The sequence below is a fragment of the Sinocyclocheilus grahami genome, unplaced genomic scaffold, assembly GCF_001515645.1.
Source record: "Sinocyclocheilus grahami isolate Dianchi unplaced genomic scaffold, SAMN03320097.WGS_v1.1 scaffold274.1, whole genome shotgun sequence".
Classification (NCBI taxonomy): Eukaryota; Metazoa; Chordata; class Actinopteri; order Cypriniformes; family Cyprinidae; genus Sinocyclocheilus; species Sinocyclocheilus grahami.
Window position 1 is genome coordinate 703,637 of NW_015505453.1, and position 27,452 is coordinate 731,088.

At 37.0% G+C, this 27,452-nt stretch overlaps 1 protein-coding gene across 1 annotated transcript in view; it reads right to left on the reverse strand.

The window, feature by feature from the left end:
* Window positions 1-27,452, reverse strand: part of LOC107599894 (beta-1,4-galactosyltransferase 2-like) — a 136,984-nt gene that overhangs the window by 40,177 nt on the left and 69,355 nt on the right. The window contains exon 4 of the mRNA XM_016291614.1: window positions 2,496-2,683. Within this exon, the coding sequence (XP_016147100.1) occupies window positions 2,496-2,683 (188 nt within the window). The remainder of the gene's footprint in view (window positions 1-2,495; window positions 2,684-27,452) is intronic.

Genomic DNA, 27,452 nt, shown 5'->3' on the forward strand with positions numbered 1-27,452 from the left:
TATATATATATATACAGTATATATATATATATATATATATTAGGGGTGCTCCAATCAGGATTTTTGAGGCCGATCCGATCACTGATCATAGAAAGCAGTATCTACCGATACCGATCTTTTTAAAGCCTTCTTTTTATCATTTATAACTATTTATAGTGATACTCCAATCAGGATTTTTAGACATTTATTCAGGGCCTGAATTAAATTTTTGAAAATGGGGTGAATTCCCCTCTTAGGTGACTCTTGTGAGAGGAGAAGCAGCTTTCACACAGGAGTCCGCTACTGATCTGTGGCTGTTTACCACAAACATAACATTTATCCATTATTTTGATTTCAAATCCAAACATTGTCACTGAAAATGCTTTTTCAGCATTGCAATTCTTTTTATACACAGTACAGTAATACAATCGTTCACAGACATGTTTAAGCACAATAAATATAAGCAACAGATTATTCGATGCGTTTTACTTTTGCATTTACTTCTAGATTTATATATTAAGTTCCGCAAGCAAGTGGCAAAACATTTAAACTACTTTTCTTACGTTATCACAAACTTACCATTGACAGAAATAGACAACTCTACTGCCTTTTCTTTTGCATTTAAATCTTTATTACAAGCAATCCTGCGGTTCATAAAGAACTTTGTTTTCCTACCTCCACGAGTGGCAGCTATTATTGCCTTGATTATCTAAAAGTGCTCTTTCCCTTTAAACCTAGCCAAAAAGCCATATGTGTTGACTGTGAAACACAGTAGACTTTAATTATATGCATTTATGGTGTAATTACTCAATTTTCGTATCAATCCATGTTCATATTTACTGCAAACAAAGTGCTGTTACTTTAATTCAGCACTTGCAGTGCGGAAACGTTCTCTGCACTGCTGCAGACGCACCGCTCCTGGAACACACTGCCGGACCGCAACCATGTGCAGTGAAAGTTTTAATCCGTTAACATGAGCATGAAAAAAATACACACCATGTATGCACTGCAAACAGAGTAATGTGAATCTGGCGTTATGTGTGTGCGCTGCGAGTGGGCATGAGCGCACGGTCTCCAGGAGAGCGCACAAGCGCTGAATGGTTAAAAACGGACAAGAACTAAAAATAAATGCAATTTATCAACTTTAGTGACGATGTGACACTGCCTCGACCTCGGTGAGTACCTCACCTTCATAATTATAATTGTTTCACCCGTGCCGGACAGAGACCGAGACGGTGCCGCTGCATGTCGTGCCAAACCTCTCACGGCAGCGTCATCAGCTTGAGATCGTTTTTTGAGATCGGCCTTTAAGAGACCGCCGATCGATCATCCCAATGTGATTATCGGCCGACAGTGATCGGTAGCCGATCAGTCGGAGCACCCCTAATATATATATATACATATATATATATATATATATATATTATATAGACATTAGTACTACTAGTAATAATAATATAAAATAATTATATAATAGAATAAAAACATAAATAATCATCATATTAATATATACTAGTTAATAACTATTTAATATACCATGTTCAACTATTTAATAACAATGTTAATCTTGTTGGTTATTGCTGTTTTTTAAAATAATAATGTCAATAATTTTGAGGATTTTTTTTTTCATGTTACAATAACTATCATTAAATGTTTTACACATACCAACTGATTAGTAAACAATTATCTTTTGGACTAATTTCCCAACACTGCTCATATCTTAAGATAGAGGCTGATTTTAACAAAATCCCAGAGGAAGGCAGAGAGTTAAGATTGTCTTGGTCCTTTTGGCCCCTCACACAAAGACAGGAAATGAAACACCATGGAGCAAAGGACAACTTGTCTGCTTGCCGACAGAAGACAGACAAAATTCATTTCAAGTTGGAAAAAAAAGAAGAAGAAAAAACATAATACGGTGAACCTTCACCAGTGTTTTAATATCTCCAGCTATTACACTTGAAGAAAACCGGTCTGTCTCCTCTAAATAATTGTCTGCCTTAGAAAATGGATACATATGCTTGTCAAGGCTCCAGGTCTGTCTAGACTGGCACTGCACCTAACAAATGAACTTTTCATACACAATAATTCAGCTGTATTCTAGAGCTCCAGATGACAAAGCGTCATAAGACATATATCTTCCCTAGTGGAAAAAAGCAATTAATCATCAGAAGCACAGGCTTTGACAGACAGCCCTCAAGCTCTGGCTGTTTGATTAACTGACTCTGTTCTCTGCAAAGAAATAAAGACAAATACAAACATGGCATCTATTAATATGTATGTAAATAGCAACAAATGCAGCCCAGCATATTTGTAATAAAATCTGCCAAATCCACAATTCTACAATGATATTAAATTCATATAAAACATGCCACTGATTTCATTTTAATGCATTTTTTTCTGATTATTCATATATAAAAAGGGACCAGAATTATAAAAGTGAGACAAAATGATATTTCAAATATAATGTGTCAACAGACTCATGCACTTTGTGGTTCCCTCAATATTTAATATGTTACCTGAAGCCGAATTTGTCCATGGCAATGGCAAAATGACGGGGCTGGTCATAACAGTGGTACAGGTTCCGGTCATCCATAGGGATCAGGTCCACATCACTGAAAATGAAGCAGTCGTATTCTGCGTCTTTAAGAGCCTCTGTGTAGCCAACATTGAGAAGCTTGGCCCGATTGAAGGTGTCCTCACCAAGCTGAAATTCAACAGAAAAAACAACAACTTTACAATGTTGCAAACTACATTTAAGATTACCCAAAGAAAAGTCAATAGTAAAAATATTTCCAATTTGGTCTATATTTACACTGAATGGGATTCCATGTAACACCAAAACACTATGTGGTGTCTGAACTAATAATCCAGTGTGACAATAATCCCATGTAATCCTGTAATACCTGAGATTTGGCCCAATAATCCAAAGGTGTGAACTACTGTCACAAATCTACTGCCTTTTCAGCACAATGCCTGTGGATGTGCACTACAAAAGCATCACCAAAATGATTAAAGTATGCATATTACGTGAGGCTTTGAAGTGTCGCATTCACCACACAACCACATCTGTAAACAGTGATGAACGGCATTGGATGCAAAGAGATGCACCTCTCGAGCAAAAATCTTATTTTATGACACCAGTGCTAAAAAAGTAAGGAAAATAACTTAATACTAAGTGATTTTTAGCTTCTATCAATTTTTATCCTAACTTCAATTCTCTCAGAGGCCCAGAGGAGAAAGATTCTTCAATATACGTAAGAGAGAAACAGAGAAAGAGTGAGAGGGGGCAGATAAGGCAATATCTTTAAGAGACATAAAATAGCTTTTTTCATCAGCTAGGGTGCTCATTAAACATTACTGGGCTCATTTTCACTAATTTAACAAGATTTATTCCTCGTGTGGTGGCAGACAGCTCAGGCAAACACAGCAGTAGATGTCTGGTAATAACACACACCTCGCTAAAAATGATAGATTTATAAGAGGGACATGCTCACGATTTAGCATCTCCCATCCAAGAAACCAGCTCCAAAACAGTAGATATGTGGACATCATGAACAGATGGTTTTGGAAGAAAAAAACTCTAATTATTTTTAGAAAAAGGATCATCGGAACTGAGCATTCATCCTGAAGTTTAAGCTGTGAGGTGTTTGGCTTGTTTGGAACGGTTTCAACACACCATGAAGTGGGTTTGATTGTGAAACAGGTGTAGAACCCTCCCCTCATTAGCCTACTCGCACCTGTTCTAAGTCGTTAACCTCAACAGGGACAATGGCTCATCTGGGGAGTGTTATATCATCCTATTTTTGTGTTGTACATTACCAAAACAACCACAAGTGATGGACGTCTTGTGTACAGTTGTATACATATATTAAAGCATGGCAGGCTGTGTCACAGTGATTTTACCATGGTTAAAGGTGTTGTTGGACATGGCACAGTGTCTAAATCCCCCTTAAACACTGTAACTATAAGTGAATTTGGTTATACTTTATTTTAAGGTGTCCTTGTTACAGTGTAATTATACATTTAAGTATTGAGTAATACTAATTATCTACATGCACTTACTATATGGTAAGGGTTGTGATTAGGGTTTGGCTTAGGGTTACTTGCATGTAATTATGCATAATATATTGTTATTATAATAGTAAGTACATGTAACATGTGTAACAAGGACACCTTAAAATAAAGTGTTACCATAAATTTTTGTTTTGTTTGTTTTGGTTAAAATGTAAAAAGACACTAGTGATCAATAAATAATTAAATGTATTGATATTAATAATTACAGTTAACATTTTTTTCTAGAGGTCGACCGAAAAATTTTTTTCTTTTTGGCCGATGTGTTCGAGGCGGGACTTATTTTGATGGCGCTGAGAACGGAACACATTCTCCCTCTTGTTCACTGTTGTTCTGTCTAATACGGATAGAAGTCTGTCTAATAATAAAATAGAATGGTTAAACAAAGGAATTAAAATGTATACAAAAAGTATTATAACGATTGCTTTTATATTATTAGTAATAGAAAGGCAAACATTATAATACTTTCTTGTTTGCCGTCAGCATTCAGCAAATATGCATTTATATAATTTAAACAAATCTTTGAATGACTCTAATGAGCATTTAATTTCACAAACCTTGCAAACTTAGTCGGATCCAGTTGTGAGATCGTGTGAAGTGTGCATTTGTATCCCGCATGATCGCGTGTTCTCTGCGTGATGGTCAGTCCGTGCGAATTGAATGTGGACTGGACGAGTTCAGCTTAACTGGAGACGCGCGATCGAAAAACTTTAAACTCGTGATTTCAAATTATGCTGCGCTTTATGCATTTGCCCACTGCCATATTCATGTAATTTCCACTATGTGCTGTATGTAAAAGGAGTGTTACCTTGGCTTTATTTGAAAAAATATGATTCCCAATGCACACAAACTTCCCAGAATACTGAGTGCCCTGTTGGTTACAGTGTTTACTTCCTTTTTAATTATATTTTTATTAAATATTTATTTATTTGTGATATACTTTGACATCTAAAGTATAAGTATGTTTATTTAACATATTTATTTTTTAATCCATTTTCAAATGATTTCAAATTTCTTAAATATCAATAAAAATAAATAAAATTATATCGGCTTTATATCGGCCACCCTGCTTTCCAAGATATCGGCATCGGCTGTCAAAAAACCAATAGGCTATCAGTCGGCCACTATTTTTTTCTGTTACTAGTTAAACTAGTGAAAGACAGATATATACTACTTTACTTAAATATGCTGATATAGATATAAACATGCTTAGTACATTTATTTTTTATTATCAAGGTTGTGCTGCTTAATATTTTTGTGGAAATAGTGATTTTTCTTTTTCAGGATTCTCTGATGAATAAAATGTTCAAAAGAACACCATTTATTTGAATGTCACTTTATTGTCACTGCATCTTTGCTGAATATGAACATTTATTTCGGTAAAAAAAACGTACTCACTCAAAATTTATTTCAAGGCTGAAAATAAAAACAATAATATTGTGAAATATTCTTACAATTTAGAATAACTGTTTTCTATTTTAATATATTTTGATATACTAATATATCTTAGAGACTAATTATACTTCAATATCATTCTAATATGCTGATTGGTGCATTTGCTTTCAATGTTGGAAACTGCTGCTTAATATTTTTGAGGAAATTGGGATTTTTTTTCAAGATTATTTGATGAATAAAATGTTCAAAAGAAGACAATTTAGTTAGAGGTATGCATTTCTTTAAAAAAATAAAATAAAAGAATCTTTTGAAATGGTAGTGTATATTAATCTAACAAACAATTGCTTTATTATTATAATTATTTAGTATGTGTACCTTATTTGACATTTAGACAGTAGATACTGGAATTAGCCATTGAGAAACCCATACTGGTTGACATGATAACATGGAAATACTATGGCATTCTCTGGAGTTCCTTAGAGCGCCATGTAAAAACCACTGTACATGAATATGGTTATATAAATCCTCATATAAAGTAAATATGAAGAGTGCCTGTGAGTTTCACATACAACCCATTACAAACAGCCCAAACTGAAAAGCATTTACTCTGAAGGTTGTTCCTAATTGTAGTCAATGAGGCAGAGGAAAATCATACAGCTCGAGCTCAGTAAATAAAACAGCCTCCCTCTTTCCATCAGTAGCACACTAAGAAGTACAATGACTCTGTTTCTTAACCCAGACTTAAACCACTCAGCTTGAGGTCTGAGAGTCACATCGGCCCCCAGCAAGAGTCTCCTTTCTCCTTCTGTAAGCTTATCGCAGCCATATCAGTTGCTCAATACTTGCTCTCTGAGAAGCAATTAGCCGTATTTTTTTTATCTGATGATCACGCTGCTAGCTAATCACAATCCCTTGCTCGCTCTAGGTCATTAGGCAGGATCCTTATAGCGGCACACTCAAGGCCAACCGGGGGAGTCCTACGCAGACCCCGTTGCTATGGAGACGGATTAGGACCAGGGCTCATCCTGAGAGATTGCATTGTGCATTTTCTTGTGCAGGTGTGTGTGTGTAAGCCTGCATTATCAGTCCCCAACAGGCTGACCATATCATCCAGCATGCTATCGATGCCAGAGCTGAAGGCTAGAGAAGGAGAGGGGACCAAAAAAAAAGGAAAAAATCAGGAGTGGGCCGGATCGACCGGAGTTACGGGGAATGTGTGCTTGAAAGAGACAAAGTGATAGAACTTAAAGGAGAATAAGGAAGCTTCTTGAGCTCATTTTTTTCCAAAATTTTTACTTGCCTTGCCAAGATTTTTTAGTGTCCCCTTCAAAAAAAAAATTATATTTATAATTTTAAAGTTTTATCATTTTAAAGTTCTCCGGCGTGCAGGGTCTTACTATGGAAAAAAATAATTCTACATTTAAAAAAAACTTGTTGATATCACTTTTGAGTCTATGAGTTCGCCAACCAATGGTATGAGAGGAGTACAGCTTTCACTCTCAACCAAACTAACATTACTAGCCGATCTGAATTTTTTGCTCTTATAAACACGAGATGTGCATAATAGTATCCAATTGCAGAGTGGTAGCCCTGATGAATGGAGAAGTGCGACACGTTGAAAAAGCTGCGAGGCGCAATGGTCAAAGATGTCCATCCAGCACATATTTACATAGAAAGACTTTGTAAACAGCTAAGAGTGATCATGTCATCTCCATAAGAACGATATGATTGCCAGAGCAAATTTACCAGGATTTTTGAAAAGGTCCTGTTCACACATGATCTCTTAATGATAACTTACCGGTAATTTAACAGTAAAGACTGTATGTGTGAAAGGGGATAAACTCTTCCTCTGCATATGCTGTGAATTTGAATTGCTATATACATCCACTACACCACGTCATCCCCCGAAACTCAATCTCACCTAAATGAGGACACCATATGTTGCACAAGCATGCTGAAGTCAACAGACCACTTACAGTGAGTGTTTTACATGCGCTGCGTTTTGACAGGCTCTCTTGTTGCGACCTATTTTTTTCTGCTAGCTACTATAGAAATGGTTTGTATAGTCAGACTCAGTACCATTTCTAAAATACTCAGAGGAAATAACAGCTCTCTACAGAACGGCTGTCGAGCATTGACGTTTCTCACTGTTGAACAACTGTGCCGGGGCAGAGATCTCTGCTAACGTACTGCTGGAAGTTTTGCTATTACAGTTAGCTTGTTTTGGAAGTTGCTTTGATTTAGGAGAGAGTTGCCTCATTACTGTTCCTCACTGCCACCTGACAGCTACTGTAGTGTGAGTAGGGCTCAATTAAAAGCATGCTTCAGACATGCGTTCATGTCTTCTCGATGGCTGGATGAGAGGCTCTGAGCCCCAGGATGAGGCAGTGCTGGCGACCGGCCAGGCAAACTAATTTACAGTAATGAAACAGTGACTATGGAAGCGCAGAAGAAAGGCAGCTTATAGACAAACCCCAGCTATTTCTGAGAATTCAATTTGAGTTTGTCTCTATTTCATCAATAGCCTGACATCACGAGGATTAGTTTGGAAAAAAGACAGACGAAACAAGCTTCTGCTATCAGAGAGATTCATTAAGCTGGATCAGAGCACTTTCTGCCTCTTTTGTTTCTTCTTTCCTTCCTCGTCCTTTCTTTCGTATGGCCTTTTCTTTTCCTGACTTTTTCTTTCCTTTCTATCATTCATTTCTTTCCTATCTTCATAACTTCCTCCTCCTTTCCATTCTTCCTGCCTTCCTTCCTTCCTATTTAGTTTCTCTCCCTCTTCTGTTTTTTTCTCTTTCTTTTTATTGCTTCCTCCTTCCAGTTTACTTTTTTATCCATCCTTTCTTTCTTTCTTTCGCTTCCTCCTTCTCCTCCGTTTTCTTTTTTACATCCTCTTCCTTCCTTCCTTCCTTCTTACCTGCCTTCCTTTCTTTCTTTTTTTTGGTTTCTCTTTTTATCACTTCCTCCTTCCACCAGTTTCCTTTTTCCATCCTTTCTTTCTTTCGCTTCCTCCTTCTCCTCCGTTATATTTTTTCCATCCTCTTCCTCTCTTCCTTCCTTCTTTACACTTACCTGCCTTCCTTCCTTCCATCCATCCATCTTCTTTCTTTCTTTCCATCTATTGCTCACATCTTGCCTCCATCTTTCTTTCTTCTTATCTTTCTTTTTCCTGTTCTTTCCTTTCTTAAACTTTGTTCCAAATTTGCTTTCCCCAACCATTCTTTAATTTCTCTTTTTACATTTTTTCCTTCTGCCTTAATCTTTTCTTTTTCTTGCTTTCCTCAATTACTCCTATCATTCCTAACATCCATCCATCTTCTTTCTTTCTTTCCATCTATTGCTCACATCTTGCCTCCATCTTTCTTTCTTCTTATCTTTCTTTTTCCTGTTCTTTCCTTTCTTAAACTTTGTTCCAAATTTGCTTTCCCCAACCATTCTTTAATTTCTCTTTTTACATTTTTTTCCTTCTGCCTTAATCTTTTCTTTTTCTTGCTTTCCTCAATTACTCCTATCATTCCTACATTTTTCATTCCTTTCCCTTTCTTACTCATTTCCTTCCAATCTTTCCTTCTTTTAAGATTTATTTTCCTTTCTTCAACATCCTTGGTTTCTTTTCCTCTAGTGCTGCCTTCCTTCGGTTTTCTTTCTTCATTCTTTCCTTCCATTTTCTTTCTCACGTTCTCTTCATTCTACATAATTATTCCCATATTTTCTCTGTGGTTTATTTCTTTATTTCTTAACTTCTTTGCCTTTCTTCCAACTTTATTTTCCTCTAATCTTTCCTTTATTTCTTCAATTTCTTAATTTCCCTTCCAGTCTTTCTTTCCTTCCTTGTTTTCACTTCCTCTTTCTGACTGACTTCCTCTCCCTCCCTCCAAGGCTCCCAGGATCAACCATTTTCTAGTGTAAAAGAGAGAATAACCATACAACGGTAAGAGGGTTATTGTTATTCTCTCCTGTAAGTGAGAGGCCAATGAATTATTGCTGTTCTATCAGTGCACCATTTAAATATGGATTATCGCTGGGCCTACATCAATCTTGGAGCAGATTATTAGAGCAAGCCTTACTAGTGTACGCAACACCTACACTCTTGCTGTCCGACTGACAATAAATCTATACGATATTCTAAGGGCCCACAGGGAATTAGGAATTTCACATTATAAATAAATCACTCACACAAACCGTGAGGCTACCTTCTCTAGACTGAGTGTCAGGCTTTCGAGTAAACAGAAAGTTTGGGGGATTCTGGGTTGAGCTACTGCAAGAGTGAAGGTCAGAATCACTTCGATCTTATCCACTATACATCTGCTAAACAAACGCAGAAGTACTCACAATGTGCCATCCCACATTGCACTGCTAAATAATTATTTTAGTTTTTTTGACCATCATTAGAAACAATGTACTAAACACACACCCTCCATTGCCTTTAGCAGCGTTGGGCCAGGTCCGGTCGAACATGCAGTTTAGGAGATCTTAACCTCCCTATGGGTGCCACTGAATGAATCATGCACGGTGTTGCTAGCAATCAGCTTACATTAAGGATATCAGAGCACCTGCTGTCAGCTAATAAACCAGAGAGAGTTGCTGCAAGTCCCCGTCAAAGTGAGTTACTGCAGTCTTCAGTAACATTCGCGGGCAGAAGAGAACTCTTCCTCTTCAAGAAACGGCCTCTACAGTCCTCTGTGTACCCAGCACAACTAGGCCTTGCTAATTAGATTTTGATGTGTTGGTATCAGTCCAGTGGCTTAGGATACACGCCATGTTTCTCTCTTCTTTTTATCGTTTGTTCCGGGCAAGAATGCCACCGCAGGGAACTCATGCAAGAAATCACAAAGCACAATGTGGCACTATTAATCATTCTGCGCTAACAAGGGACAACATGCATGTCCAGTCTTATTTTCATTCCCTTCTGTGTTTTGTGGACTGTAAAGTAAATGATAAATTACAAAGTATGACAGTATCGTAAGGCAAGGCAAGAACTGGTAAAACACTTGTGAACAAAAGTCTGGCTCTGTTTCTCCAAATCCTCCATGGAAAAGCGTACAACACACCTTTCATGGTTAATAAGACAGATTCTAGGGAAATGCACTAAGAAAAACAAAGTTAATGGTAGTATGACTGTTCCTGGTCACAGTTTATATAGAAAACATCAGGAATGAAACAACTTTCAGTAAAATCTGTCATTTTCATGTTAGACATTTAGTCATTTAGCAGACGCTTTTATCCAAAGCGACTTACAATTGGGGGATACATAAAGACACAAACAGTGTCAAACAGACACAAGAAGTGGTTGTAATACCAAGTTCTTAGACATTGTTCAAATAAGTACAAGCTAGAAAGAGAAGGAATAAATAAAGAGAGATACTTTTTTTTTATTTTTTTTTGATGAAGTCAAGTAGCTTCGAAAGAGATGAGTTTTCAGCTGTCGCTTGAAAATTTTCAGGGATTCAGCATTCCGGATAGGGGTGGGAAGATCGTTCCACCAGCCAGGAGTGGTGAACGAGAACGTTCTGGAAAGTGATTTTGAGCCTCTCTGTGATGGTACCACGAGGCGTCGCTCACTAGCGGATCTCAGACTTCTGAAGGGGATGTAAATTCGTAGTAGTGAGTGGAAGTAGGCGGGTGCTGAGCCTGTGGCTGTTCTATATGCAAGCATCAATGTCTTGAACTTGATTCGGGCCGCAACCGGTAGCCAGTGCAAGGAGATAAAGAGAGGGGTAACATGGGCTCTTTTGGGTTCGTTAAAGACCAGTCGTGCCGCTGCATTCTGAATCATTTGTAGAGGTTTGATTGTGCTTGATGGGAGTCCAGCCAGAAGAGCATTGCAGTAGTCCAGCCTAGAGATGACAGCCTAGACGCAACCATTTAACTTGCTGTAAAGTTACCAAATTTTTTATTTACTTATTTTTGTTGTAGTTAAACCTTAAAACACACTTAAAAAAATGTCTGAGGGGGATACGTCCACATAGACAAGATTTTATGAAGGAAGACTGAAGTTAAGTTGAGATGTGGGTGAGCATGAGATGCATGCTAATGTAACTCAATAACGTTGCTGGCCTCATTTTCATTAATCTGTTCGGCTATTGGGGCTTGTAGGATAAAAGAGACCCTGCACATCAGCAGGTGATTAATATATACTCAGCTGTCAACCGGTATGGAATTCAGATAAGTTGCGCAGCATGAAGAGGCTTCATAAATCAGGCTTTTGAAATAAATGTGCTACAAGTATAATACTGGGAGACAGGTGGGTGTTACATCAACGCTCTTCTTTGACAGGCAAGTGTTCAGATGTAGGGGGAAGGGGAATTTCACAGACCTGATTTAACTGTACAAATGTGATCTGTGAAAATGTCAAACATATTAACAGCTGGGCTATATTCATAGCTGAAGGCAGGCAATGGGATGGAAAGGTCCTTATTGTGTAACTTCATTAAATTTATCTCTACTGCCTCTGTAAGTTTCCTCTTGTGCTGGAATTTTTTATTGTTATTTTTTATTTTTTTTTAGTATTTAAATGAAATTGATATATAGTCCAACCAAGACTAAGTCATACTTTCACACTTCTTCACTGAAAATCATCCTTACACACTATAGAGCAAGCACTGTTAGCTGTCTTCAAATATTCTACAAAGGACAATGCTAACAGATATATTGGAATTTAGTGCTGCCAAACGATTAATCGCATCCAAAATAAAAGTCTTTGTTTACATAATATATGTGTGTGTACTGTGTATATTTATTATGCATATATAAATACACACACATACAGTATATATTTAGAAAATATTTACATTTATTTACATGCATATATTTATAATCATATAATTTAGATTACCGGTATATATAAATATATTTAATATATAAACGTATTTTATATATTTTTCTTAAATATATATATACACAATGCGCACACACATATTATGTAAACAAAAACTTTTTATTTTGGATGTGATTAATTGCGATTAATCTTTTGACAGCACTAGAATCTATACTTTAATTTATGGGATGATTGAGGTTTTGCTCAGACACAATATTATATATATGTCTTACAAAATTGTTGTGTTCATTATTGTTTATTTACATTAAACAATTTAAATTCACAATAAATAAAAAATTATAATTTGATAAATGCAAAATAATTTACTAGGGCACAAACTAACGAGTGAAGAATGAAGTAATTTTCCATTTGTATATCATTGCACTGTGATTAAAATTTTTTTTCCCATAAATGTGCACATAGGCCTATTAAAACACTATCAGGTTGGTATTTAAAGTTGTAATTTACCCCTGTGAGAATTGCAGAGGTTTCATCCATCTTGAATGGCTGCGCACTGAGACAGCGAGGAAAGTCTGTGGACCCCGGTACCCTTAAGAGCCGATGTCAAGGCAATGAAATCCATGTTCAGGACACACTGTTCACTCAGCCTATGTCCTAATCTTCAAATACCGCCGTAAGCCATCGTGCAAACTGACTTCCTACACGAGCGAGTCAGCCATTCAGACTCTCTGTAGGGCTCAACTGTTTTCATGAGCTCACTGACACTACCAAATCTTATTACAGACTAACAGCAGGTCAAGCCGAAATGCTCTCGGCGCTCACATTACGAAAGCACTGCACTGACATTTGGAGAGAAAACTTTCAATGTTAACAATCCAAATCAAACATCAGCAAAAAACGAATTGATTGCAGCAGATTGACCTGCCTGACACCAGTAAGATTAGTCTCAATCCTGCAAGATGGTAAAGCACCTCTGCTCCAGCAGCACTGGCTGAATAGGTTTTACAGCTGAAGTGTTAACAGTGCACACAATCTGACCAGTCTACTGTATGAGACCCACTGCTGTGTGCTGGATAGCGTATGATCCTTTCTCTATATGCTTTGCTGGCCGAGCTCCAAGTGTTTCCCTCCTGAGGGAGGCCCCTGATGTGTTACACTGTTCTTCATAACATGTGTAACAGAAAGCTAGCCCTTGATCCACCATTGTAAATCCAATAAGCAAAGTATGTAGCCACAATTGTGAGCATGCTAAATGGGTCATTTATGTTTTTGTGCAGGAGTGAGAGAGAGACACATGATCTCTAGAGGTACTATTGTTGGTCTATTTAAAGGAGCAGTTCATCCAAAAATGAGATTTTTGAAAATTCTGTCATCATTTAGTCACCCATTTGACTTATTTTCTTCTGCAGAACACAACCAAAACTACTACTTTCCAATGCAGTTTTTCTTCAAATCGGCAATAAATGGGGACTAGAAAAAAAAAGAAAAGAAAAAAAGAGTAAAAATTCTGTCTGGCTCATGTTGTTGCAAACATACAAGAAGATATTTTGAAGAATGTGAACAAATGATGACAGCATTTTAATGTTTTGGGTGGACTATTACATTAAGCATTCAAGCTTCAAAATGGATGCAAAAACACCATTAAATTCCATAAAAAATGGTACACACAACTCACACATTATATTCCAAGACTTCCGGAGCTATTACAACAGCTTTGTGTGTGAAACAGATTTAAATTGTTTGAAGTTATCAATTGAAAATCTTTGGCGCATTCAAGAGATGGATTTGTGAACAAATCATCTTTCAATTAATGAATGGGTTAATTTACAAAAAATATATACAGTATATATATATCTCTCACTGGTTCAACTTACTGACTCAATGATCCAGTTAACAATACCCACACAAAGCTACTGCAATTTCAGAAGACTTGACTTGTGTCATACTGTATGTACTGTTTTAATGATATTTTTATGATGCTTTTGAGTCCTTTGTTAAGCTTGAAAAGAGCGACAGTCTTTAGATTCCTCCTTGTTATTGTGTTACACACTGATTTGAAGATGCAGCAGTAGCCTACTGAAGTGCCTCATGTGACTTCTCTACTGTGAATCTTCAAGTGAAGAACCATTTATTTGTCACCACACTCCAACTGTACATTGTTCGGAGTTCGGCAGAGACCATCAAGGCTTGCAGCCACACTATCTATACCCCAACCACTCCAAAGGAACCCTGAAAAACAGGAACATCATGAAAGAGACAAGGAACACAGATGTGCTCTGTAGAAATCTAGTGGAGTTAGCACAGCTACAATGGTTGCAGCGCCGTGCCAAATCAAAATTCTGGCAGAGTGCGTAAGCATGCAGCCCCACGAGGCTCAGCTGGAGCACAACCAATCACATTCTGAACCCCTCCTTATTATCTCCCTAAACATCTGCCCCATGCCTCTACGGGGCTCAGAAAAGAGAGGAACCATTTGATTAATGATTCAGAATCACTCTCCTGAATCGTTAAGCACATCTGCATCAGCAACCTTGTTTCACATAGTAATAAATAGCAGGAATCTGTCTGGATGCCTGACCTGAATCTGCTTTAATGGAAATCATTTGATCCCTATTAAAATGCTGAATAACGATGTGAATGGAAATTACACTGGAATAATTTCAACATTAATAAAAAATATTTGAGACCTATAGGAATGTGTGTGTGTGTGTGTGTGTGTGTGTGTGTAAATATACAGTATCCCATTGGAAAAAGGTAATAAATTGCAATATATCGCAGAATATCGCAATATATTTAAAATCACAATAATATTGTATCGGGACACAAGTATCGTGATAATATCGTATCGTGGGGCCTCTGGTGATATATATATATATTAGGTGTGGGGATCACCAGAGGCCCCACGATACGATATTATCATGATACTTGTGTCCCGATACAATATTATTGTGATTTTAAATATATTGCGATATTCTGCGATATATTGCAATTTATTACCTTTTTCCAACTTCAAATTATGTTCTCAAACTAAAACTTTGGCAACATCTATTTTAAATAAAAAGAAACATTTCTCAGATTGTTTATCTCACTTCAATTTTATTGCTGCAGTGCAAAATGGGATTGTCAAGCAGAAAAACTGACCAACACTTTCATGAAACCTGTCATAAATGTTGTATGCACCTGGCAAACTCAGCTATTTGTATTACAGTCTAGTCTAGTCCACCTTAATTAAATAAATTTTACTTTCATTTATTCCATGGTCTGTCTGAATACTTGATTCAGATTGGCTGGCAGGTATGCATTAAAAACCGTTTAATGCACAGGTAGTTCCCAGTCAGTTTAATCACCGTTCTATATTAATGTGCTGCTGTTTTAAGAAAAGAACACGTGACATGTATGGTGACCCATACTAGGAATTAGTGCTCTGCATTTATCCCATCCAAAGTGAACACACACCCAGAGCAGTAGGCAGCCATTTATGATGCGGCCCCCGGGGGGCAGTTGGGGGTTCGGTGCCTTGCTCAAGGGCCCCTCAGTCGTGGTATTGAAGGTAGGAGAGAGCGCTGTACATTCACTCCCCCCACCTACAATCCCTGCCGGTACGAGACTCGAACCCACAACCTTTGGGTTACGAGTCCGACTCTCTAACCATTAGGCCACGACTTAATTGACAACCGCACACACACATCACTCACACAGAGATAGAAAGCTGCGCACATAGAAATGTTCAGGAGTAGGCCAATATAAACTTGTTTTCAAAGTAACTGACGAAAATAACTGTCATTTTTACCCATTCGGTCAAATATTGCGCTGTAAAGAGCAATACTAGTTGCTACTAACTTGCCTATAACTTGGCAAATGACCATGGAATAAGCGGGATAATCAACGGCTTGTCTCTTGTTGCCTCCATCAAATTTACAGATTTGCCACAGATTTAATGTTACTCCTTTTACCCCTAGACCATCTTAAAGGTTCGTAACACCGCGCATTAAATGATTTTAGAAAAAAACTCAACACAACCATCTAGTGGACTGTAAAGAAATTGATTTTATTATTCTACCAAATAGTATAATAAAAGATCGATACTTGGCATCTGTGTATCGATACAGTATTGCCGCGGAAAATATCGCGATACTATGCAGAATCGATTTTTTCCCCCCCCCCTAATATATATATATATATATATATATATATATATATATACATATACTCAAAATCAAATAAATTCTGTAAGTTCTGTTGAAATTTTTCAATTCAAAGAAAGCATTCTATTCTATCAAAATATCTTTATGTTTCATAATAATAAGAATTGTTTTTTAAGCACCAAATCAGCATATTACAATGATGGAGTAATGGCTGCTGAAAATTCAGTTTTGTCATCACAGGAATAAATTACAATTTAAAATGCATTAAAATTGAAAACAGTTATTTTAAATAGTAATAATTATTTACAATATTTTTACTGTTTTTAATGTATTTTTGATTAAATGCAACCTTGCTGAGCATAAGAAACTTCTTTCATAACCATTAAAAAATACAGTATTCCAGACCCCAAAGTTTAAAAGGGTGATGTGTGTATTATTATACAGCACATGTAAATAATGTTACATTTAAAAAGATCATTAAAATAAAAACAATAAAAATTCTGTTAAGTAGCGAATACATAAAAGCTCACACACACACACACACACTTCTCACTCTTTTATTTATTTATTTTATTTTTTATTTTTTTCTGTTCTTTAGTCTGCATTCAACAGCCATCAGTGAAAGTTATCAGCTTTCATTTAGCAGGTTATCCATAATTGATTTCAGATGAACTGTGTTGATTTGCTCCACTCTAAAACCAGATCAAATTCAGACTGAAATCCTTAAATACAGTGTAGGACTTTTGCTGCTAATCTAACTAGGGTTAGCCATAATTGGACTGCCTCCATACCTGACCTCAATTTCTCACTACTTAAAAGGTCAGGCTTCAGGGAGACGATGTCTTTCTGCCTAAAGCCTCTTGCTGGCAATCTACAGAAATGAAGAACGGACCTAGAGGACATGAGAAGAAAAAAAACAGTTATGAATTTACATTCATTTTGGCTAGTGGGCTATATGGAGAAACATCTACAGGAGGTAACAGCTATATAAAGGGTTAGTTCACCCCAAAAAAATTATTTCATTAATTACTCACTCTCGTTGTTCCAAACCCGTAAGACCTCCGTTCATCTTCGGAACACAAATTAAGATATTTTTGATGCATTCTGACAGTCCCATATACAGCAAGGGTCCTTAGTACGCTTTTTGCATTCAGTGGATACTCTCCAAAATGGCGCTAGGGTGGAGGAGACGAATTGTTGAATAAAGTAGTTTCTTTTTTATTTTGCGCACAAAAAGTATTCTTGTAGCTTCGTAAAATTACGGTTGAACCCCTGATGTCACATGGATTATTTTACCGATCTCCTTGCTACGTTTCTGGACGTTGATCGTGTAAGGACCCTTGCTGTCTATGGGAGGGTCAGAGAGCTCTCAAGATTATATCAAAAATATCTTAATTTGTGTTCCGAAGATGAGGTCTTACGGGTTTAGAACGACATGAGGGTGAGTAATTAATGACAGAATTTTCATTTTTGGGTGAACTATCCCTTTAAGTTATTCATTAAAAAACTTACTGGACTATCACGGTTACCCTTCACTCTCAGTAGCTGTATGAAATGAGCTGCTTGAACATTCTGCTATACACAACTCTTTTTGTGTTTCACAGAAGAAAGAAAATAACAGGTTTTGAAAGACATGAAGGTGAGTAAATACATTTCTGGGTGAACTCTTTCTTTTTATAGCATGAACCCCTGAAGGACAGACAAATAAAATGCAGCTGATCTGTTTGCGAGAAGGAGAAAATAGACGACAACCTACTGAAGCATTGTTTTTGCCTGTCTGTTGGTTTTTATTCAGCTACAAACTTAATGTACCATGTAAACACAGAAACATAGTAAAGCAGCTTGTTGACTAGTGCATTGTAAAATCTAAATGTTTTCTTTTTCAAGGCTACTGTGTATTAAATGTGGAAAATATCACATCAACAATAAAACATCCTACAAATATATCATGCGTTATCAGAGCAGCGGGCCAGGTTTACGGAAGCACATTTTCCCCTCATCTGTCGACTCCTTGGTGCGTAACGCTCACCCTCGTAAACTGCTGTCAAAACAGTCCCAGCTTAAAACAGCCCCAGACGGGAAGGGCAAGCAATTAAAGAATTAGACCTTTATTTTTCTTATGGTCTTTAGTCTGCAGCTGCTAATAGAATTGTGCATTTAAACGAGAGTGTGCTTTAGGAAGAGCTTTCTTGATTTGTGTTGCCTATGTGCTTAACTTTAATTACAAATCCCATTAGTCTTAAAAACGGTGCATTACACTGGCAATTTGATAAACAGATGGCATGACTCCCTACCTCACATCCACCACAGCTCTCCACTTTGAATATGGGGAAAACATCATTACTTTCACTTAGGAGCCCTCGCCCAATAAAACGAGCCAATTACCAAAAAGACGCTTGATCATTTTGCGGTTTGTCCTTCAGAAGACTTGCAAGCCAGCCAGCAATTTGCAATCCTCCTCTGGGTACGTGTGGGTGATGTGCACAACGATTAGCTGGGTATGTGCCTTGATATTCTCAACTGGATGTAAAATATCTGGAATATCTTATTATTTTTCCAAAGACAACAAGGGAAACTCTCTGCTGTTTGTAATTTCACCCCTCGCTATATCACAGGCAGCTTGGTACCGGCCTAGATCTATTATGAATGAAGACCAAGAATTAAACATTTTATGAGAATATGTGCACTTGACCACAATTTCCCAGTAGTCTAGCATAGAAACTTTTTGAGGGCTTCCTCGCATAGTTGCAAGAGTAAAAAGTAAAAAGCAAAAAACAGGCAAGGGAACACATACTCTTGTGTAATAAATAGCTGATGTTTGCCGGTGATTCAAGGTGAAGACGCTAAAAAAGGTAAATACTAACTGACAGTAGCGAGAATGCTGAGATGAGAGAGTAAAATAAAGGCATCTCATCTTAAATGATGGATAGGCCTGCCACACAGGGTCTAGAGGCAAAGAGCCCCGTCTGTTCGTGACCAACGCTGTGATATGCTATCTCTCTCTCTCTCTGTGCTCTTAGGGTAGTGCCCATGGGACGTTTCCACTCTGAAGGGCAGCCTATTACATGGTCAGGGTTGAGGAGTGCTGTCTCGCCTAAATTGGAAGTGTGGCAGGTGGATTATGCTGACACTCACACCATGGCCCTGGCTAAACGCATGAGCAGGTGGGTGAACCACTCAAGCAGAGGTCAAGGTGCCAGTGAGGCCCGATCTGTCCTCTCATAGCCTCAGTCTTAGATGGCATAGTCCACCCACAGAATGTCTGATGCTTATTGCGGCAAACTGGAAAAACCTTCTTGAGCTGGCAAGCTCTAATCCGATTGCCTAACTCAAATTTCAGAAGTACTGGCACATAGGTGATTTATTAGTGGAATAACCACTGGATTTGCCAAAGATTGCAATGTTAGTGGCATCAAATCTTAAAAAAATGTTTTTGAGATGCTTAGTAGCAAGTTTACTAGATATACACAAGCAATCATGCAAATAAAACCAATCAATCAATCAATCAATCATTCAATCGTCATTTATCTGTTAATACATGAGTAAATAAACAGTTAATGTGATCTAGTTAACTATTTATTTATCTACCTTATGTACGTTACACAAGATATATACACAGATATATATACAGCTGTTTAAAAATTTGGGGTCAATAAAAATGTATATTTTTGAAAGAATTCTCTTATCTCTCACCAAGGCTGCATTTATTTGAATAAAAATATAGTAAAAAGAGTAAAATTGTGAAATATTATTATAATTTGAACTGTTTTCTATTTTAAAACATAACTTATTCTTGTGATGGCAAAGTTCCTTCAGAAATCATTCTAATATGCTGATTTGGTGCTCGAGAAATATTTTGTTGTGCTGGTTCTGCTTAATATTTTTGTGGAAAAAGCGATAAAGGATAATAAACGCTCATTTCACTTTTAGCAAATAACATTACAAATAAATGTACTGTCCATTTTGATAAATTTTATGCATCCTTTCCGAATAAACATAATAATAATAATAATAATAATAAAAAAACTCATACATGTTGTAGTTTAGTCTAAGATCTGGGTAGCCCTGATTTAATTTCCTGAACCTTTGCCTTACAGAAACCTAGGATGTTGCTTATATTTTCCCTGTGAATAAATATTGTGGGAGTAGTAAACATCACCACAAGTATAAAAAAGAGAGAGACTGTGAAATTTAAGAAAAAGCACCGGCCATCAAAACAGCTGTGATGTGCTTGTTTGTTTGTTTATTTATTTAATTTTGTACGAGATGCAGATCTGAAACAGAGTCTGAGAAGCGTGTCCTTGAGAAGAACCGTAAGTGAAAGCAGACAAGCGAGTACTTCAAATTGAAACTCCAGAGAAACTCAAGCTTGTAGGTTGAGGCTGAAAGCAACTCATTTTCGATGCCGAGTGTGCTGAGATATGCTTGTAGCAACTCCAGTATTTTCTTCAAATGCAGTCCAGCACGGAGTAGCATGTGGAACGGCTAGTGTGGTTAAATTTAACAAAAATGCACACCATTGAGATATGAAGTGATTGATTGCATTGGCCTGGTACCTAGTGAAAAACCCCACAAACCCTGTTGCAGAGTGAGAATAAAACATTACATCATTAAAATCTTTTCCACCAGGATGTTTATATCCCACGATCCCTCGCAAGCTTTGAGAGGATCCACTTTAACAACCTTCAAAAATTGTGTTTTTGTCTGACTTCCAGATTTTGTTTGGAGGTGCTGCTGCTGCACTGGATGAACACGGTGGATGAATTCACAGAATATGTGAAACGAGTAAAGAATTGTGAAGGTTGGAGGAATATTACGAAAGCCATTAAGCAGCGCCCACACCAGACAGAAAGCTCAGGCGACATCAGCACGCCCCGTGGCCCCCACACAACCTTATCCCTCAGAGACGAAAACACAGCCCAGAACAACTGCAGCCACTCAATTACATTAATATCACAAATTGGAGTCAGGAGGAACAGATAGCCATGGAAAATTATTATCTACTTTTCACTGGGTTTAAATGGAATTTTTCAGTGTCATGCAAATTAGACTAATTTGTCATATTTAAAATTGGAGGAACATGCTACAAGGAAGCAACGCGATCCAAAAAATACTAAATACATAACATGATATGTTCACAATCCATTAAGATGAATCCCAAGGTCTAGTGTTTACTCAATGGCATGTTTCTTCACCACCAATATAAAGTGAATGGATAAGTGCTCCTACAAATAGCCAACTCAAGGGCAAAACATTTACTAGGAAGGAAAATAGAAAAAGGCCAGATTCAAGCTGATGTTTCATATTATAAGTTGGGTTAGAGGCTAATTGAACGGATTATTATACAGGCCTCCTGACACATTTGTTCTGTATCTGCATCATTTTACCTGACAGACACACAGGGCCATGAAAATAGTGCAATATTAAAATAGATTATCAATATGAACAAAGAAAATGGTGAGAAAATTACAAAACAAAAAATGCTGTACAGCTAATACAGACAGACAGGCAGGTAGACAGACAGATAGATAGATAGATAGATACAATGAACAAAATTATTAACGCAACATTTTGTTTTTGCCCCCATTTTTCATGAGCTGAACTCAAAGATCTAAGACTTTTTCTTTCTCTCAAATATTGTTCACAAATCTGTCTAAATCTGTGTTAGTGAGCACTTCTCCTTTGCCGAGATAATCCATCCACCTTATTGGTGTGGCATATCAAGATGCTGATTAGACAGCATGATTATTGCACAGGTGTAACTTAGGCTGGCCACAATAAAAGGCCACTCTAAAATGTGCAGTTTTATCACACAGCACAATGCCACAGATGTCGCAAGTTTTGAGGGAGCGTGCAATTGGCATGCTGACTGCAGGAATGTCCACCGGAGCTGTTGCCTGTGAATTGAATGTTATCTATCATTAGTATGTCGGCTATCATTTCTCTACCATAAGCTGTACCATAAACTGCCAAAGGCGTTTCAGAGAATTTGGCAGTACATCCAACCAGCCTCACAACCGCAGACCACGTGTAACCACACTAGCCCAGGAGTAAAATACAGCCCAATACAGTAAAACTGCACATTTTAGAGTGGCCGTTTATTGTGGCCAGCCTAAGGCACACCTGTGCAATAATCATGCTGTCTAATCAGCATCTTGATATGCCACACCTGTGAGGTGGATGGATTATCTCGGCAAAGGAGAAGTGCTCACTAACACAGATTTAGACAGATTTGTGAACAATATTTGAGAGAAATAGGCCTTTTGTTAATATAAAAAAAGTCTTAGATCTTTGAGTTCAGCTCATGAAAAATGGGGGCAAAAACAAAAGTGTTGCGTTAATAATTTTGTTCAGTGTAGATAGATAGATTAACACAAGATCATCAAAATGAACAAAGACAGTGTGAAAAAATTTACACAACAGTATTCTGTTGAGTACAACAAATACACAAAAACTGAGACTTTTGAAATGAAGGTCAGCGGAAAAAAGCAAACAGTAGCACAATGGAACTGCCACCAACAGGACCCATCATTCCCTCCCAACATACCACTCCATTATATCTGGGCAACAGCCTAAAACGACAGCACTGATTACCAATACTGACCCTGAATAGCCAGTCACCTCTCTGCTCTGAGCGTGGATGGCGCAGGGACTGCTGTGCACATAATCTTGATTAAGCAGAGCTGGCAGACTTCAGCTCTCGGGTGAACTCAACAGTTCTCAGATCAGTCTCAGCAGGGGTTGTTTTCATGTTGTGGCAGATGCTTTCCCAGCAAGGTCAACTGCTACGCTGAGAGAGACAGATGAAACATAAAACTGAGACAGAAAGGGAAAAAGTTGCAGCTGAAACTAAGGGTGCTCCGATTGATCGGCTACCGATCACTATCGGCCGATAATCACGTTGGGATGATTGATCGTCGGTCTCTAAAAAGGCCGATCTCAAAAAACCAAGCTGATGACGCTTCCGTGAGTGGTTTGGCACGACATGCAGCGGCACCGTCTCAGTCTCTGTCCGGCGCGGGTGAAATAATTATAATGCTGAAGGTGAGGTACTTACCTTTATGTTTCTTCATTAAATAACTTATAAAGTAATTTGAAAACCTTGTGTGAGACGTAATTTCACAAACAGTGTGTTTTCTTAATTTTTACATAAAATGTCATTTTGACTATGTGGATCAGCTAAAACTTTTAACCCTGTTGCCCACATTATTATAACAAAAATGACAATACTGTATACATATTTCTTTGGGAAATTATTTTGGAAAATGTGTGTGTAAATAACTACAAAGCAGCATTTAGCCCCAATCTAGTTATTACTAGCTTGCATATTACTTGCAATCTTTATGCCATTGGCCATTGTTTAAAGTTCTACAGTATGAGCTATATATTTTGCAAAAATTAACAAAAAAAATTAAACAGCTAATATATATTTCAAATAAATATATTTTTGCTCTATTTTTAAGGGTTTCAGGCTGTATTCTGGGCCATATTTGTGGAAAGTGCACCCAACAATAATAATAATAATACAAATATATACAGTGTGTGTGTGTATATATATATATATATATATATAGAGCTTTCCCATCCAGGTGCTGACCAGTCAACCCTGCTTAGCTTCAGTGAGTAAAAGAAAAAGTTTGTTTGTGTCTAGCATGCCTGCCTGCAATCCCAAATTATGCTCTCTGACTGGCTGAAGAGAGATAAACCTTAACAGCTCCACACTAACTCCAGAAGGCAAGAAAGCTCTTCGTTCAACAGATTTATTTATGTATGGATCTGTGCCGATGCGCTCTGTGCCTCTCTACAGATCACATGACACGTGTTCAGGGACTTTGATTCTGACTGGAGGAATGAAACTTTAAATGTTCTTCATAAAAGACAGAGAGGCTATAGACTGGGAAATTATCTCCTGTGTGAGCTCACATCTAGGAGGGGGGAAAATCAATGGAATCAAAGGCAAAAAGAAAATTAAATGTTCTCCTTCTATATTATTTCATAAGCCTTCTTGATAAGGCAGAAGTAGTGAACGTTACACTGAAAAATTCACTATACTGTAGGTTTTATGTACTCGGATTAGATTCTCTTTCAATTAAGTTTTAAATACAAGCTTTTAGTTACTTATTTAGAGCATGACTATCTACTGTACAACAGCTTAAATAGTGGAATGCTGTGATCTCAGCTTCACTCGATCTGAGCTTGGCAATGATGATAATGTTTGTGCACAGTCCAGTCTCAGTTTTAGCTTAGGATGGGTTGACATCTGTAAAAATCCCTAAAAGTATAAGGAAACTAGGCATACATATTTAAATTCTGAACATTTAAATATGTATAATTTCTAAATGGCAATACAACCTACATGAAACTGGGTAGCAGCCAGTCCCGTCCTACTATTAGCACTTCTGAGTGGAAAAAGCAGGTCGAAAGAGAGTGTGAAATTGGTATTCTGAGCTTTGAAGAAGAAATATTAGAGAAGACACATTTTAATTTGTTATTCAATGAAAGTAGACTTGCCTTTTTGATATTCTTCCTAAGAAAAGGAAGATTTCATCTGCCTTTGGTAGAATATGTGGTCAAGGGACTGAGTTTACTTTGATAGGAATGTCAAAAGCACTGGTGCTGTACTATTAAATTAAACTAAAATAAAACAAAAATGATATTATGAAAATATAAGAATATAAGTCATTTTACATTATCGGTAGCACTGAAAACAGTCTCTTTGACTGATGCTGTATGCAGCTGTTTTCAAACACTTACACGTGTATAACCATGTGCACTCTGAAGAACGCTCTTGGCAATGCAGCTGCAAGCAAGAACAGTCAAATGAACATATATTATGTAAACAAAGTGTGTTTTTCTTAAGTCAACGTAAAGTGGCGGAGCAAAAATAAAATATTAGATTTGTGCATTGGACCATACAGTGTAAATACAGCTGAACAGACCTGGCTGCCGCTATCTGTTACTGTATAGTGTATGCCATTAATATTCATCAACCAATAACACTGACAAGAATGCTGAATATACATTCAAAAGTTTGGGATCAGTAAGATTTTTTATGTTTTTTAATGGAGTCTCTTATGGTCATCATGGTCAATTTCTAATATTGGTTTTCTATTTTAAATACTTAAAAACATTATTTATCTCTGTGATGCAGCTCTGAATTTTCATCATCCATCCAGTCTTCAGTGTCACATGATCCTTGAGAAATCATACTAATTATGCTGATTTATTTCAGTGTTGAAACTGTTGTGCTGCTTAATATTTTTTTGGAACCTGTGATAATTTTTTTCAGAATTCTTTAATGAATAAAAGTGAAAAAGAACAGCATTTGTTCAAAATAGAAATCTTTTCTAACAATATATTAATATATTATTACTGTTATTATTATTTCTTATTATTATATAGTGAGCAGTGAGTAGCCGACGTTTATTTGATTAAAAATATTGTATTAAAAAGAATGTAACAAAATTTTTATTTTAATGTAATAAAAATATTACAATAAAAAAAAAAAACAGACATACATATTTTAATGTAATTTAATCCTGTGATGACTTTACTTCAGTCTTCAGTGTCACATGATCCTTCAAAAACTATTCTAATATGTTAATTTGATGCTCAAGAAAGATTTCTCGTTATCATTAATGTTTAAAAAAGTTGCGCTGCTTAATATTTTTGTGGAAATCTGATACACTTTTCTGATGAATAGAAAGTTCAAAAGAACAGCATTTATTTGAAGTAGAAATATTTTGTAATTATAAATATCTAATAATAATAATAATATTAATATATAAGATAAAAAACTTCATTTTGGTTCTACTGCATGTTGTATTTTGTTTTGCTTTTAACGGTTAAATTGCATAAGATTTAAATAAAGGAGTGCTGTATATTCACTGAAATATCAGCATTTCTATAATCCGAACAATATCCAACTGACCGAATCATAGATTGCCTGTCTTCAACACTCTGCTAACAGACAGTGCTGACAGTGCAGTGTAGGAGTGTCGGAGATCTGTAGTGGCCATGGGAACTGGACTCTAATCACAACAGAAGATTGGACTCTAAGACACAACGCGTCCATGTCAAACTCACACCAAGCACCCCTCTCTCCTCACGGATCTACCAAGCTGGCAGCCGTTTGACTGAAAATCGTCGAAATTGCATCTAATCTCATTAGAATGACAGCATACAATACTGCACTCACCCCGACACCAGAACCACAGACAGCACAAAACAATGACACAAACACAACAGGAAGAGAGCCTGCTGTTGCCAAGTGAGTGACATGCAATAACATGTTCAGCTGTTTCCCTGTTGGCTCAACAGAGGCTTGAACATCCAATCTGTCTGAGCTCGATTTCCCCCCTCTGCAAACAAATAGTGAAAAAAAAGGCTATTATTCACTCTCATTCCTTATGTATCCCCACATGAGCAAGAGGCATGCAGGTGGAGAAAAAGAACAGAGCAGGAAATGACAGGCTGATAGGCCACTGTGATGACATGGCATCTAAAAGGTCAGCGGTGACGGCAGTGCCACATCATAAATATCCCACATCCCCAAATGCCCTTAGGATCCATCAATCCTGTATGTTAAATGCATAACTGCAAAACATGAACTTGATATCACACATTAAATCCTGCAGAGGTTTGGATCGATACCTGAATTTTGGCTTTGTTACAAAAACCAGCCTTTGGTATCACTGTAACTGATGAAATTGAACTAGGACTGTCTATATATCAATCATTTGTGAATAATTTTGTAATTTTTAGTGTTAATGCATTAAGTTTCTTGTAAAAGGTTTGTGTTTTTACACAAAATATCTGGTAAGTATATCAGACAGGATGGTCTTTCTGCATTATACATGTCAAAGCTTGAATCTCATACATTGTTATTAGCATAATATTATCATTAATACAGACTTTAAATGTTCTTGTGGATACATGGAACATGAGGTAAAATGCAACTCAGGGCTCAGAGAGGGTAATTTGTACATGGACATCTGTAAAAAAACATCAAACTGAGTTATGTATCCATCGTGTTGTATTATTGAGTACAGGTTTACAGTCTGCATATTAACTTGTCTCTT